This window comes from Chiroxiphia lanceolata, chromosome 15, assembly GCF_009829145.1.
Source record: "Chiroxiphia lanceolata isolate bChiLan1 chromosome 15, bChiLan1.pri, whole genome shotgun sequence".
In the NCBI taxonomy this organism is placed as follows: Eukaryota; Metazoa; Chordata; class Aves; order Passeriformes; family Pipridae; genus Chiroxiphia; species Chiroxiphia lanceolata.
In genome coordinates, this window is record NC_045651.1 from 11,095,493 (window position 1) to 11,111,481 (window position 15,989).

Below are 15,989 nucleotides of genomic sequence, written 5' to 3' on the forward strand. Positions count from 1 at the left end.
TTTCTTTGGAAACTATCCCCATTGAGTTGCAGTTCCAGTTACAATCCATGGCAGAAGATGCCTCTAGCAATGACACTGGCTTTCTGTCATGTGCATGCACAGAAATGCCTTATTCTCAGTTACCTTCTACACAGCAAGGAAAATTAGGATCTAATCTTCCTGTGGGCTCTTCTAGAGGAACCGCTGGTGCCTTGGGGGATCACACTCCAGCTCAAGGCACCTGCATCAGGCTGGTTATGGGATAGGGCAGAGATCAGTTTCACAGAGCAATTAGGAGAGCGGGGCGGGGTGATACTATAATCTAAGAGCAACCAACGCCCACATGGGGCCTGTTTTTGGCCTCCTGCTGTCACTGCAGCCATGGGTACGGGCACTTAGGCCACCACACCCTGTGGCCCTTTCCAGCACTCTAGAGCCTTGGCTGCTGATAAAACATAAATAATAATTTTGCAGAGAGAGAAACACTATGTTCTTGTCACTTGCTGTTCAGGTGGGGGTGGTTGGGGGTGAAGGTTGTTGAGTGGCATGAAGGGGCTCAGTCCTTACTGGTGGGCAGGTTATTGCATAATCCTTTGTGCACTGTGCTCTCCTGGCACTCTCCTTACCGTCCACAGGAAAATGATCTCAGGACAGATTTTTCTTCCTCTCTTGAAATTCTGCTGTTTCAGTAGCCCAGTGACAGTCATTGTCTTTCATTTCCATATGTGAGTTGAAGCCAGAGTCAGAAAAATTTCTACTTTGTTCCCAAACAATAGGACTGTGTTTTTTTTTTTTTGCATGACCACTCTGGATTTCCAGCCGGTGTGCCATGCTTTACTTCTAGCTGTGGTCCACAGCTGGTGCTCAGCGGAGGCTGGAGAATACCCACAGTGAATCCAGGCAGTTATGCAATGCTACACATGAAGTAAAATTCCTTTCTAACCCCTGCAGGCGATCAGTTTACACCCTGAATGATGAGATTTTGATTACCCTTATCTAAGGTACAAATACTGTTATACCAGCGGTGAAATCAGCTGGCTCTGGTAAGGACTATCAAAGCACAGATCTTGGTGGCCTTCAGGGGCTGAAAGTCCTTGGCAGTTCCAATGGGATGTCATGGTGCTTTGCTATGGATGCAGATGTTATTTACTGAGGCCTTGTAGATCAAAACCCAACTCCTGCCATCTCCAGCCTCACAATTTTCAATAACAAATACTGCCCTGTGAAGTGTTGACAGTAGGAATGGCAGGCTGCTTCCTCAGAGACAGCAGGGAGAGCTTGTTGCTTCGATGCTGGATCTCCCTCTGAATGCAGAGACTGGTTCCAGCATCCCCAGCCCCACATGGCATCAGTTATAGCTTGGGGAGCAGCTTTGCTCTCCCAGCGAGCATTGTTTCCCAGGGCAACTTTATTCTTCTGCGAACAAAAGTTGTTGAGCTGCAGGGAAGCTCCTGGCTGGAAGGTGGGACCTTTCCACAGCCTGACTGAGACTGGAGGATGGAATGAGACTGGATGGTGTGTTACACACTCAGATGCATCTCTCCCCAGGATTCTTCTGTCTTGTATTTCACATCTAGAGGAAAAAGTATGTTTAAAAAAAAATCAAGCCAGCAGTAAGCCAGAGCTGCTTGTACTGCTCAGCCTGATGGGAGGGAAGGAAAACTGATAAGTTAATCAGTTTTCAAGATCAGGAGAGATCAATAGGACCAGTCAGTCTGGTGTGCTGTGCAAACCAGACCCTAGACACACTAGTGAGTCCTGTACCAGGCTTGCCTGAGAGATAGCATTGTTGTTTTGACTCATGGGAGGGTCTCTCGCACCACAGGGATGAGTTCCAGTATAAGACCAGGGATGAATAGACTGAATTAGGTGTGACCCAGAGGATAATGCAGCCTTCTGCATCTTAATGTATTCATCTATGAAATGCAAATAATAATAGGGGAACCTTGTAGGGATTCATTAGTCCTTTGAAGATGGTATGTGTTACATGCTATTATTGTGATCTTCCAAAGTTGCCTTTTGGACCTACACCTCTTGCTGTTGCTCACTTCCTGATTCATTTCCCCCTCCTCCCTGGCACTGTCAAGCCACATCAGCAGTGGCAAAAGCCTGTCAAGGACAGTCAGCTACATGTCATGGTGGCTCGTGGCCTGGGAAGGGTTGCAAAGATGAGGCTCCTGCTCTGGTTCAAGCGCAGGGGGCTGGGAATTGCTGCCATGGCATTGCAGGTGTGACAAGGAGACCCAGGAGCTTTCTGTGCTGGAGGATGTACAAGTGGCATGTCAGACAGTCCATAACCCAAGATACATTCTGTGACTTTCAGATCAGAATTAAAATGGTGGATTTTGGCAAGAAAGGAAACCTGGAGACAGGGAAGAGTGTAACTTATGAGGCACTGGGTCCAGAGGAGGTTGCAGCAGATGCTGGATTTAGGGAAAGTTCTTAAATGCTGTTAGTGCACAGAGATTTGCTAATCAATTGTTCCAAATTAAGTTTATCCCCTTTCTTTCCTTTTGATATAGTAAGTTCACTTAACACAGAATTCTGGGGTTTTTTTTGAGTCTGTTTTATTCTTCAGTAAAGACTGCTGCTGTGTTCCGGACGTGTTTCTGAAATGATTTGTGCTGAGGCTTCCTGTGCTCTAGGATGCAGAGCACTCACTGTGCACCTGATTCTCAGAGGTGGATGAAATTGGGAAGTTCCCATCATTCCTCTCCTGGACTCGAGCAATTCATCCTCCTTGGTGAGCTGCCAGAGAGGGAGGGAGTAGAGCACCAGGATGCTGGGAGTTAACACCCTCCCCTGCAGCATTTGCAGGGATGCAGCCAGGTGTTGTGAAGGGTCAGCAGATGGGTTACACACCCAGCACTGTGGTGGGAATTGAGCAGCCTCTTGGGAAGGACTTCACACTGGGGCAGACTCTGCTTTGGGCTCAGGGAGCTTGTCCTGGCTGAAGGGAAGAGACTGTGTTGTAGATTGTGGGTACCTCTAGTGATAGTGGGATTTCAAGTGACCTAAACTTGTTTCTCTCGAGTTCTCACCTGAGAGCTGCAGCAGCAGAAGGTACAAACAGGGGAACTCTGAGGCATGTGGCTATTGCAGTCCAGAAACTCAAGCCTACTTCCCTTCGCTTGGGGCTGACTGGCTTGTTGGCTGATCAGCACTTGGATTTTGGTAACAGGAGGGCATGAGGGCAAAGAGCTTTGTCTAGTGTCATAAACCTTGTTCTTCCATGGGATGTGTGTGGATGAGGTGCCTCCCAAGCTGCACACAGGAGATGGGTGAGACTTATAACTGCTCTTGCAGCAGAGTGCAGCCCAGGGTGGGTGCATAATTGGGTATCTTGGACAGGGAACCATCTTGATGTGGTGGTTGCCAGCAGAGGCGGTTCCTTTTCCAAGGCTTTAGGCAAGATGTGCAGAACAGACCTTCCCTGTGGGCAGCACTTCTGCAGATGCTGCTCAAAAGGCTGTGTTAGCTTCGATGTAAGTGGAGCAGTACAATACCCTGCCCTTGGTATTTCTTATTTGGCAGCTGCAGATAAGCCCAAAATGAGCTGCGAGGGGCTGTTTGCTCTGAATATAAAGTGTTAATGCTGAGAAACTGATTAAAAATGGGTGTCTCTGAAGTCCTGCTGGAAACTGGCAGTCAAACAATGAAGAGCTACCAAAGCACAAATGGTTTAAAAAACACCCCAAACCCAACCAATCAAAAAAATCCCCACGCAAACCCACCCTACCCTTACCCCATCCTCTCCCCCTGCACCCCCTGAAAAAAAAAGCAAACCCACCCCCCCCAAACTAAACAAACAACCCCCGCCCCCAACCAGTTATACTGCCAAGATTTTTTTCCCTAATAAAAATATCCCTAAGTGATGCTAAACCCATTAGGAAGGAGGTGATCCTATCTGCAAAACATGTCACTAATGGGAAGAAAAACAACTTCCTGAGTGGACAAGGCATCTCAATTATTTTTATCTCTCCACAGATACATTCCTGTGCAGGCACAGGCTGTGAAGGAGTGAAATGGGGGAACATCAGAAAAGGGGAGAATTTTCATAGGAAAAAGAGTGTAATGTACATCACTAATTGGGGTGTGAATCATTTGGCTGCTTATTGGACTCCCTTCCCCATTCTCTTCCTCCAGTGTCCCTGGAGAGGGAAGAGGTGAATGGCCCCTGTGGCTGTGTCCTGCTCACCACAGTTCTGGCACAGCTTGGTGGCTTTAGGATTTTGTCCCTGGGACTCCTCACAGTCTCTTGAGTTTTCAGCAGATGAGAGTTTCCCTAAATTTCATGTTATGCTCCCATTTTCTCCTGCATTTTCATAGTTGCTCCTTCATGATTATTTTTATCCTGATTCCTGTTTTTCTAGCAGAATGTGGTGAAAAATAGACCCAGTGAGAGCTGTCCTACCAGGGATAGCATCATTATATGCTGTTTACTTTTCCAAAATTTTAACTGAGACATGAACAAAAGAATCTTTGCAGTATCTCTTCTTGCCCTCTGCTGCTTTTCTCAGTGGCATATTGCTCTTCAGCTGTTTGGCATAACTTTTTAAATTAAGATTAGCAAGGTGCTACCCTAAATGCATTGCTAAAGCATCAGGATCATCTCTCTTACAGATCCAATCCTCCAATACAAATTCCTATGGAAATTAATGAGCTGTCTGGATTCCAGTGCAAGATTGAGACTTTATAGTGTAAATCGATCAATATAGTGTAAATCGGTCAATACAGGCAATCAAGTGAGTCAGGCAAGGTTTATGCTTAATACACTCTTGCTGTCATCCCTCATTATTCTGTTCAGGTTTGTGTAACTCAAGCACGCACACGCAAATCCTTCAAACCATATGGCTTTGCTGGGTTCTCTCCATGCCTTTACTTCACATTTCATACCATTGCTGGTTTTTTTTGGAAGTTGTAGTTATGCAGTAGTAATTAAGATGGAAATCCTTCTCTTTTTTTTTTTTCTTCTCTTAGAGTTTTGTTACTGAATATGGTTCTGGTGTCAAGGTGTGTTTGGGCCATTCCAACCTTCTCCCACATGTTGATATGGGTATAACTGGTGGACAGGATGCTGCTGTAGTGGGAATATGGGAGAGAGATTGGTGGTTGCAGGGCCAGTGTGGGGTCAGGACCCAGATCTCTCTCTTCTTTTCCTTGTCTCTCTCTACCCTGCCAGGCTGGGAGCTGCTCTCACCTGGCCAGTCTGACCAGATATGGCACCCACTCTGCTTCCTTCAGGAACAGGGCAATCAGCCAGCTTGTCTTCAATCAGGGAATTGTTTCACTTGTCTGTAGGAATGGAGCTTTTGGAGGATTGAAAATTTTAAAAAACAAAACCCGTTTTAAAAATACATTTCCCCTTCCCAAACCCTCCCACCTCATGGCTGACTCATGGACAGACACTTCAGTAACAAATAACATCTTTTGTTTTTGTCCTTCAAATAGATTTCCCAGTTCTAACCACTTTTAAACTACCATACACTTTCTTGCTTTTTCTCTTCCAGTTCTCCCAAGGATTTACTGACACATGCTGTATCAGCTTGGTTTTATTCTCTTCCTGTTGGCCTCCCCTCTAATTCCACACCCAAATATGCATACAGAAATTATGATTCAGGACAACACACAGCTCTTCACATCTGCCGTGAACCATCTGTATGACCTCAGGCAGTTTACTTCTCTGTTCTAAACTCTCCACTATGTGAACCTGCCCATGATTTCATTTTGAATTGAGGAGAAATGTTAAGGATGACCACACACTAAAGTAGGAGTCTAATTGCTTGGTTTTGGCTCCAGTTGTAAACAGTAACAACTGTTCTGATCTCAGAAGCGTGTGGCAGCAGTTTATTACAAGGATTTATACTGAGCTGTGGTGGCTTGTCTGGCCAAACACATATGTCATGCAGAAGCATGTTTTCTTCCTCAGATGGTACTGATCTGCCTCTCTGCACAGCCACAGCCTGTGCTTGAGTCCCTCATCGCTCTGCTCTGCTTCACTCACTCATTTATCCTCTTTCAAACCTTGCAAATGGCTTTTCTCTCCAAATTCTTTTCTTTTTCACTGGAGAACAAGGCACACAGCTTCTTCCCATGTAAATCACATTCCAAAACTTTGATGTCATTTTTATTTTCCTCTCTGGAATCTCCTGAGAAACCCTGCACAGGATGATTACCTTCATTTTATCTCTTCTTTGGGAGAGACCTGAGCAGGGCTGCTTCACTGGACCCTTTAGCATCAATAACAACACACCTCTGTGAGTACCTCAAAGAGCATCTTCTATATGATCTGCCAAGTCCCACCTGGGCTGAGGAAAGGTTTTCACTAATAACATTGTAATTTTTTTCTTAAGACAACAGGGAAAAGATAGGGAAAGGATCTGGCAGTATGGTTTTACCATTGACACAGCTACTGTGTGAACTGTAGCATCAAGCCTAAAGAATTTCAATAAAGCCTCAAACTTGATGTTTTTCAACCTTTCCTGAATGTTTACTCCTTAGGTTCATACTGAGGGGCTTTTATAAAAGCAAACTGACTTCCAGAGGTTTGAGTGACCTGGCCTTCCTGTTGTCTCTTCTGGAGCTACGTTATTAAAATAAAGCCCTTTCAGTTATTTTGTTGAGATATGAAAGGGTATTAGTGGTGTGTTGACTGGAGTACCTGCTGTCTTATGAACCACCCTAAAGATGGCAAGAATCCCTCTGGCTCTGTGGGGGATCTGAAATGATCTATTTATAATTTTCTTACCTTGACAAAATGCAGGGAGTGACTCAAATATGTCCCATCCTTATGGAAATTAATTGTGTTAATGAGATCATTAGAATTTAGAGTAGTGTCACCAAACTGGTTTTTTCAGCTAATGATGGTTCTTGGGAAGATTATGTCATAACGAAGGCGGAGAATCTGGTCACCTATATATATGTGATCAGACCTGAGTGCTTTCTTTGGGTTTCATTGAGCAATGCACTAGTAGAGTCAACACAGGCAAAGAGCTGCCACCCTCACCATGAAAATAGAAGGTGCCTCGTTGGTCCTTGCTCTGGCATTTTTCTGCTTCTTCTCAGGTTAGTAACTTCTGATGTTCTCTGTGCTGAATCTGGGACTGGCAGAGGACGCAGCCTGGGAGATCCCATAAAAACAGTGGGATAAAGGACTAGAGCCCTTGTTGTTTAAAAAGCATAGTGGCATAACAGAAGACCACCCTTTTTTTTGCTGTACTGCATGTATTGATTTAACGTCTTGATAATGGCTTTTTCTCTTGTGTCTGAAAACGGTGAAGTTTTATTGGTAGGTAAAAGCATCTATTTTTAATAGAATTAACAGTTTAAGAAAAAAAAACCAACCCAAACCCCATTTGTCTAAGTGAAAGAATACCAATTTTGAAACAGACTGAATTTTTGCATAAAAAGCCCAACTTTGAACACAAATGTAATACAATTTTTTGTAAATTCAGAAAAATGGTAATTTCTTGTCAACACTTGCTAAGGAATGCATTTTTATATGGCTGCAATAATTTGGCTACAATAGAGAGACTTCAGCAGGAGTTATGTTTGATGTAATGGTCTTTCAATTTACTGCCTGTTTCCATTGAAAAAGAGATAATGGAGGATTTCTTGATGGTTCCCTGCGATGCTACTGATGATGTAAAAGAGGATGAAACATATTATACCAGCTTTAAGTGGCTTAGTAGAAAGAAATATGTATCAGCTACTCACCTGCTGACTCAGTATTAATTTAGTAATTTGTGTGAGGTATTGCAAATGGAATGGGCCTTGAAAAGGAATTTGTCATTTTGGACAAACAACAATGGTGTGGCCTAGCTCTGATATCCCAGTTTTAAGTGATGGTGAAGAAAGCCAAAAATATTTTGTGAGGTTGATACAACTACCAAGGCAGGGATGTAGAAGAATGGAAAAACAGCCTGAGAAAAGTAACACAGTAAAGGAGGGCACAAAGGCACAAAAAAATGGATGTGCTTTTGCATTTGAATAACAAAAAGTGCAATGTTCCAGAAACTCTCTAATGCCCAGTCCTTTCTATCAGTGTAAAATAATGCATTGGATTAGCTTTTATCGAGAGGTATTTGGGTGGATTAGGAAACTGCATTATTTTAATTAAATGATTTTGCTTTAAAATTTCCCTTCAAAGATTTTTGTATGGTTTCATTGTTGGTTTTTCTGTCACAGATGTTGCCAGCCAAGCTTCGATTAAGGCGAGTCCAACCTTTTCTATTCTGATTCTCCTTTTGTTTTGCCAACTTACACTGCTTAATGCATGCTCTGAGCAAAGTCATTTAGGAGGACTATACTTAGGCATCATAGTGCTTTTTCAATGGTGGAAAAAGCAGTGAATCTCTCCATATTTAGAGACAATACTGTTGTAATACAGTAATGGCTCTAGCTGATAGTGTGTGTTTGGTGCATGATGCTGAGAACATATTCAAGCAGCTCTGGGCTGGAAATCTCATCAAATGATGTTAGAAATGCCATGAATTATATTTTTAATGATATTTTATAATATAGCTTCTGATCCATCAGAAACTCCTGCTTCTGATAATTCCTGAGTTTCATAATTAAAAGAATTAAGGCAAGTCCTTTGAGTCCCAGAAAATAATTTGATTCAATGACTGAGAAGTCAGTTCCATTCATGTTTTAATCAAGCTGGTCTCCTTGGTAAAGATCCTTTCGGAAAACAGAGTAGCCAAAAATAACTAAACGGTTCATTGCTTCTCCCTAGTCTGCATTCCAGTTACCCAGCAGATGAGGCGAAGGGCTGCTGCAGCATCACATAATATTACTGCTCTGCTTCCTGAGAGGGTTGTGCTTTTCTGTGTTTGTCTTGCACCTGAATTGCTCTTCAGTCACTCTGGTCCGTTCATTCCTCTTGTATCCCTCTGGCACTTCTAGGCCTGTATTTTCTGCTCTTGAATGACTTTGTAACATGGAGTCCTTCCCTGCAGCGGGTAGCAATTTGCATCTGTATGCAAATTAAATATATATTCTTTAAATATGTATTCATTTTCACATGATTAATGATTCTTGCAATGGGTTTTGGACTTTCTAGTTGTCTTTTCTGCCTTGGGAGCTGTGAGCAGGGCTCTCGATACAGCCTGTACCACTTGTGGTGTGTAGTGAGGGATGGGCAGGAGTGTGGCAGCCCCAGGCCTGGTGTGAGCAAACTGGTGCTGTTTGAGAGCGTGTAGCACACCCAAAAAAGATTAAGTGTGAAATAACTGTTCTCAGGATCTTGATGGGAGCCTCCATTGACTGTTCTCCTCTGTGCTTTTCAGAATGAGTGCAGGAAAATTTGGTCACTTCTGCGCAGTGGGAAGTTTTCCTGTCCCACCACCAAGGAGCCCTTCAGGAGCCCAAATAGCAAAGGAGACCTCAACAAGTGCATGATGTGCCAAAGGCTGCTGTGAGTATTGGCTACCTGCTGGTTCCAGTGGCCATCCTGCCCATCTGTCCTCTCTTCCCATAGTGATGAGCCCACTCTCAAGAGTCTCTGTGTTGTCCTGGGCCAGTCAGACCAGTTAGTAACTCTTCAGCAAACCTGTGAACCCAGTCCATCTCTCCAGCTCATCACATGGTGGGGACTCACCATGGGGTGTGAGGAGCAAATGCAGAGTGAAAACTGACAGATTTAGTTTCTTATTTCTGTAGGTGGTGTTTATTAGGATGAGAGTCCTGGATATTAGGCAGGGAGAAAGGATGGCACCCCCAGTGCAGAGATGCTAAACACCCGGTGCTGGTCCATCCTGCTGCCTTGCGCAATGGGGAGGTGGGGTCGGCAGGACTGGCCTTTAATCACCACCTCTCTTGGCTTTGTATCCGAGGACTGCAGCTGCTCCGTCACTCACACCTCCCTTTCTTGCAGGGAAAGAGACTCAAACAAAGGGAGTGGTGGAGAGGTGGACAGGAATGTGAACTCCTTGGGAAAGGTGAGGTGAAACATCACTGCTGAAGCCAGTTTTATTGGCGCACTGGGAGCAGGATGATGCAGTGCCTTTGCGTCTCCTACCTCTGACCTGCTTCCCAAGTGTGCTTCCTTGTCTGCAGTGTGGGAAATCCTGACTTGGAGGATGGGAAAGGGTCCAGCAATGCACCTGCAATGAGAACTGGGCAAACATGCTCTGCCATGGGAAGAGGGTCTGAAGGAGTGTGAGGCTTTGTGCCATCCACAAGCATAAAAGAAACCAAAACTCCTCACGGCTCCTCCCAGGCAATCTCGTCCCAATCGGGCAATTACTGACACGGCACATACAGTCTCTGCCTGACCCAGAGTACACACCAAGGAGGATACCTGCCTGTTTATAAGGCACACCATTGGTATCTGGCAAATAATTAATAGCAAGTTTGGCACATATGAGCTCTGACTAGGGCAGGGTGTGGGAACAGGCCGGCTCTAATTGTCCCTTGTTTATCTTGTTGATGTACCTGGCTGGTTTCTTTTACCCATAGCTGCCTTTCTAGATAGCAGGTCTTTATGTGGAGGGAGCTGCCTTTTTAGCCTGGGGTTTTTATTCTAGGTAGGAGTGAATTGGTTTCCATCAGATAGTGTTGGTTGCGGTGATTTATTTATTTATATTTTACATCTGGTAAGCAGGGTAGCTTCCTAGCTCTTGTGTGTCTGGGCAAATTAAAGGCTTTGTAAAGCATAGCTGTCCTAAGGGAGATCTTTTTTTAAACACCTGACTTGCCAAAGTGTGGTCCTGACGGCAGAAGGACAGTTTTACAGCACCAGGAAGAGACCTACACTGAATTTCTTTGTTAAGCCATAGATTTTCTGTCTGGCTTTTGGCAAGTAATTTTCTAGGCCTGACTTCCACATCTGCAGAGCTGGGATAAGTTATCAAACCATCTCCTCTACATAGTGTGAAGGAAAAAATATATTACAGATCACATGGCAGATAAGGTTGTAAGTGCTGCATAAACGAACCTAAAGATTTCATGTGTACCATGGGTTTCTTATGCTGCAGACCTGCCCTGAAAGTTATAGAAAAGCTCTTTGGAGGAAAGTAAAGGCCAGCCTGAAATGCTTAAGTGGGTTTTGCTACAAAAGCCTTTTGTGAAATAGAGTGCTTGGGTTCAATTAACACATACCATCACGTTAAGTGGAAGGTAAAAACACCCACGTCTTGCTCTCCTGTACCTGGGAATGTAAGGTGTGCAAGGATTATACTTTTTTTATGCCTGCAGCTTCATCTTTTTACTGTGCATGAATTTAAAATTCTTGGTAGTATGTTCTCTCACGAGATATGGGAAAACTGACTTTCTCATTTAAAATTCACTGAAATTGTAGATTTTATACTTAGAGCACAACTTAGGTCCTTTGGGTAGGGTCTTGCATGTCTTTTCTATTAGCAATAGAAATAAGGCTACCCTGGATGTAAAAGACAGATCTGCTCCTCTAAACATACTGATTTATTTGTTTTATGCTGTGTGCTATGATTTTCCATTGAGTTATGCCTCAAAGAAATAAAATAGTGTTTGAAATGTATTTCATTGGGTGAATAATCTCCTTTGTGGATTTGTGGGAGATGCGTCTCTGTCGGCATATTGGTGTCAACTCATGCTTTTGGTATTTGTACAGGATGACTGTCGGGAGTTTCGGGATCTGTTCAAGAAAGGGAAACTTTCCTGCACCAGGGAAAATGACCCTGTCCGGGATGCCTCTGGGAAGCAACACAGCAATAAGTGCATCATGTGTGCAGAGAAGTTGTGAGTAACAAAAAAGAATCACTTGCCCCTCCTGTGGCTCATGAAGGGGAAAACCTCTTCTCCCTGGAGCACCCTGGTATTCACTTTCTCATCTTCCTTCTCTTCCAGCAAGAGGGAGAATGAGCGGAAGTTATCTAAAAACAGACAAGGAAAAGATAAGGTGAGATTAAAGTATTAGGCAGGTCAATATAGAACTTTATTGGATTTCTGCCCAAGACAGACAAAAGGCAATGTTATTCTATGCAGTTGCTTGGTCTCCTCTGACTTAATTTTGAGATCCACTTTCCTTTCCCTCCCTATTTATTATTCATGCTCTTGAATCCCTCAAGTAAACAACTTGTGCCTGAATGTCATGGTCTGTCCCACTGACCTGTGGATCTAGGTACAGACAAACCCCAACAGAGTAGGAAACCAGCTGTGCTGTACTGTCCTAAATCCAGGCTCGAGGGTGGAGACGTCAGTGCTGCTGACGGTGCTAATTAGGTGAAAAAGAAAAATGTGTGGAAAACTGAATCTGAACTCTACACATCTTAAGAGATCATTGTGTTCTGGGAGGAAAGCTTAGCCTTGTGTTATCTCCAGGCCTGTTGTTCAGTTTTAGCTTTTTTTGTTGGAAACTTTGTTCTCATGGAGCTGCCATTCACCACCTTTTCCCTGGCATGCTGCAGCCACCATGTCCCTGTGCCCTGATGCTTTGCTGGCAAAACCAGCTCTGTAAGGGTGGAAAATAGTTGCTTTCCAATCCTTACCTCTTGATTCCTGCTATAGCAGGGACTGGTGCGGTCCCCTTAAGCTTCAGTCTTGGGGATAATCCTGTTTTAGTGTTTTTCTAATGATTTTGGCACCAGAAAATAGAAGTATAAGTGAAATTTGCTTGGGGTAAAGCTGGGAGGCAGTATCAGCAGAAGAAGATCAGCAGATCACTCAAGACTAATTGGATACCACTGAGGCCTGGAGTAATAGAAACAAGATAAAATGTAATGGCACTGCAAGATCACACAGTCAGTGATTAATAAGAATTCATACTCATTGGTTAAAAGTGACAGAGGATAAGAAAGCTCTGCATTTATTAGTGGGTCAGGGATGCGACAAGCCATGAAAAAGGCAAATGCACAACTCAGATGGACTCAGTGAGATTTTTGCAGCAGAGGTCGAGAAGTTAACAGGGCTCCAGAAATGCTGGTTCAAAGGGAGAGTGTTTGAGAGAGGTTGTTGGGGAAGGCAGATTTGTCTTGGAGGCTGAGGATGGGGCTGCTGAGCTGGGCTGGCCCCAGGGAACAAGACAAAGAGGGGCTGGGAGAGCTTTCCTGTGCTAGTCGTGGAGCAAAAGCATTACCTGAACTGCTCAGGGGTGTGAACACATGCTGGTGGTGGGGAAGAAACAGCGAGGCTCTTGGGGAGCCCCTCTGAAGTGGGTGCAGTACTTATTTGTGGTGGGAGTAATGCACTGTGACTGCTGAGCACAGCAGGAGCAGGCTCATCCTGCACTGGATCACCTCTCCTACCCACGGCTAGTATGGCTCTAGGAAAACTTGGGGTTTTGCAGAGTGGTTTGCCAGTGTTAGTGCCATGGGAAAGCTGAGGAGATGGAGGCTGAGATGCTCTGGATGGGATGAGGGACAACACTGGGGAAATCTGCTGGCAGAGAGGAGGAGGTGCTATAAACTTCTGAGCAAAGCAAAGAATGAGGCCAGTGACCTGCTAGGGACCTTCGTGCAAGCTATCAAAAACCCTGTGCACAAAAAGGGCAGAAAATTGCAAGTGTTAAAACCTCTTTTGTAAAAAGAAAAGAGTAAGTGAAATTCAGTTACCCTCTGTACTTGCTATTTGGAACTGGCTATTGCAGTGTGTGAAATAGTTGAAATTAGGGAGGCCGAATGTTTCCATCCATGTTACATAACAGGGGCAAGTTAACACAGTTTCTGTGCAGCAATTTTGAACAAGGAACAAATTAATGATCCACTCTCCAAACAACCTGCCTCTGCCTGTGGACTATTAGGTATGTTTGCATTGTGCTTTTATGTTTTCACTGCTTCTTCTATATTGACTTTGATCCCAAAGTGTGGCTGATTTGGAGGACACTACTCTCTTTGTAAAGAAATTTATCTGAGCTACTATCTGGGAAAAGGCTGTAGCTATGTATTAAGGATGTTGGGAGAAGAGGGAGTGACTTATTACCGTATTGGTCACATCACTGGCATGCTTTGGATAGCCCAATGAGGAGAATAATAATTAGTTGGACCATACTAGAAAACTCCCCAACACGTGCTGTGCAGGCAGAAGGATCTGGAATTTTTCTGACTCACTCCTCTGTTTATATGCTAAGTGGCTGGTGCTGCACACCCTCTTCTTTCACCCCCACCCAGACTCTCCTGGGATGCATTTGTGATGGTTCAATGCTTTCCTGGCAGGGAACCCCAAGTTCTCAAGGGTCAAGTCAATAAGACAAGGAGGACAGGGTGCCCTAAACTGCTGCCCTCCTTCTGCAGGATGACTGCAGTGAGTTTCGCTCCCAGTTTGAAGCTGGTGGACGACTGTCCTGCACGAGGGAGAATGACCCTGTCCGGGATGCCTCTGGCAAGCAGCACACCAACAAATGTCTCATGTGTGCCGACAAGTTGTGAGTACAGCTTCCTCTGAGCAACATTAGCAAAGGGGGAAAACCTCCAGCTGCAAAACTGCAGCTTTTGCTTGTGAAGCTGCATCTGGGCAATGCCTGGCAGAGTCCTGACTCCCAGTGGCCCTCCAAGAGATGCTCTGACAGTAGGGCTGCAGCCGTTGCCCCTCTTCCTGCTTCCCTTTCAGCGCTAAGGGCCCAGGGGCAGGTGAGAAGCAGCGTGGAGTAGAGGAGGAGAAACAAGTTTGACAGAGAGCGGTCTCTTTCCCAGGGGACTGTTGGGCATGGGCAGCTCCTGAGGAGTTTCCCATGCATGTACTTTGCCTTCCAGATGCTCTCTCTCTACTCCTATAGAGCATATGCAGAAGCAGCCCTGATATGAAAACAGCCACCTGGATCCAGGATGTAGCATACAGTGGGAATGGTGAGGAGAAGGGAGAAGGCTTAGAGGTGGGAATTAGGAACAGGGCCACCAGGAACAAGGACTGTGGATGGGGAGGTGGTGCCTAATGGCATAATGCTGGCTTACAGGGCAGCCCTGGGTGCTGGTGGCACTCATGCTGCCATAGCACTACCTTTTTTCTCCTCTTCTCTTCTTCCAGCAAAAAGGAAGCTCAAAGAGGAGGTGGAACGGGCCAGCGTAACAGATTGCCCACTTCAGAGAGGACAAACCAGGTGAGATGGAGCTCGGAGCCTATACTGAGCTCAGTGAAAGAGTCTGTGGGATCTGTGTGGCCAGGGACTGCCTGTGGTCATCCTAGGGGTAATCAGGGTTCTTAGGATGCTGTAGCCAGCGAGGGATGGGGGAGATGCAGATTATATTGCAAAGCCTCATTCATTTTTGGGATGGATCTGGGTGTAAGCATACAAACTGGACATATTTGGACCTGAAAGAACAGCCCCTTACTTTCCCAGTAATGCTATATAAGAGATAAAGGACAGGTCCAGACTCTCCACAATCCTGTAAGCCATTGGATGACATCATTTGGTGGGTTTGGAGTGTATCAAACCTGCTTCTCTAATTACAGCACTGTAATTCTCTGGGTCTGGGAGGAGGAGGGGGGGAGGGCAGGAGCTGCTTTAGCTTTGCCACTTCTCTAGTTGTATAAAAGTTGTTTCTGTGGTTGTTGAATGTGACCCTTCTCCTTTTGCAGAAGAACTGTGGTGGTTCACGGCAGGGTGTAAATGAGAGACGTCCCTTCTCAACGGGTCGAGGGTGAGTTCAGCAGCACCTGGGTTGGCAGCCTGTCTTTCCCACATACTACAAGCCCTGGCACTGGTTTCTGCCCCCTTCCACCTACATGTATTTTCCTAGGGATGGTCAGGAGGTTTATTGGAGCAGGAGTGTTTTGGCAGCACACAAGCAGCAGTGTCTGTGATGGAGAAGTCCATGTTGTTCTGTTTTGTGCTCAGTACAGCATGTCTTTGCACTGGCTAAGCTGGTGATGGGAAAGAGGCATGGTGGGGCATGTTTCTCATGCAATCCTTACTCCTTTTTGGCCTTGACTTTGTGTACTAAGCACCAGTGATTGCTGTGTTCAGAATCCCTCTTAGGACGCTTTGTCCAGCAAACCCTGACTCCTGGCAGTGCACCCGTGGGTTAGCCCTGGCTCATCCTCATCCCCTGGCTCAGAGGTAGTGCCTGATGTATCACGTGCTTTCTGGGCACTGG

At 45.1% G+C, this 15,989-nt stretch overlaps 1 protein-coding gene across 1 annotated transcript; it reads left to right on the forward strand.

Moving 5' to 3' along the window:
• Window positions 1–322: 322 nt before the first annotated feature.
• Window positions 323–15,537, forward strand: LOC116794601 (serine protease inhibitor Kazal-type 5-like). The gene is made up of 8 exons (XM_032703377.1): window positions 323–364; window positions 9,270–9,397; window positions 9,857–9,920; window positions 11,573–11,700; window positions 11,809–11,860; window positions 14,190–14,320; window positions 14,920–14,992; window positions 15,472–15,537. The coding sequence occupies exons 1-8, from the start codon at window positions 323–325 to the stop codon at window positions 15,535–15,537; spliced, it is 684 nt and encodes a 227-aa protein (XP_032559268.1).
• The last annotated feature ends 452 nt before the right edge of the window (window positions 15,538–15,989 follow it).

Bases quoted from the DNA above. Each gene is read 5' to 3' on its own strand.
- LOC116794601 (XM_032703377.1), top strand. From the start codon at position 323: ATGGGGCCTGTTTTTGGCCTCCTGCTGTCACTGCAGCCATGG. The intron at 365-9,269 runs GTACGGGCACTT...TGTGCTTTTCAG, and splicing joins TGCTGTCACTGCAGCCATGG to AATGAGTGCAGGAAAATTTG. The intron at 9,921-11,572 runs GTGAGGTGAAAC...GTATTTGTACAG, and splicing joins ATGTGAACTCCTTGGGAAAG to GATGACTGTCGGGAGTTTCG.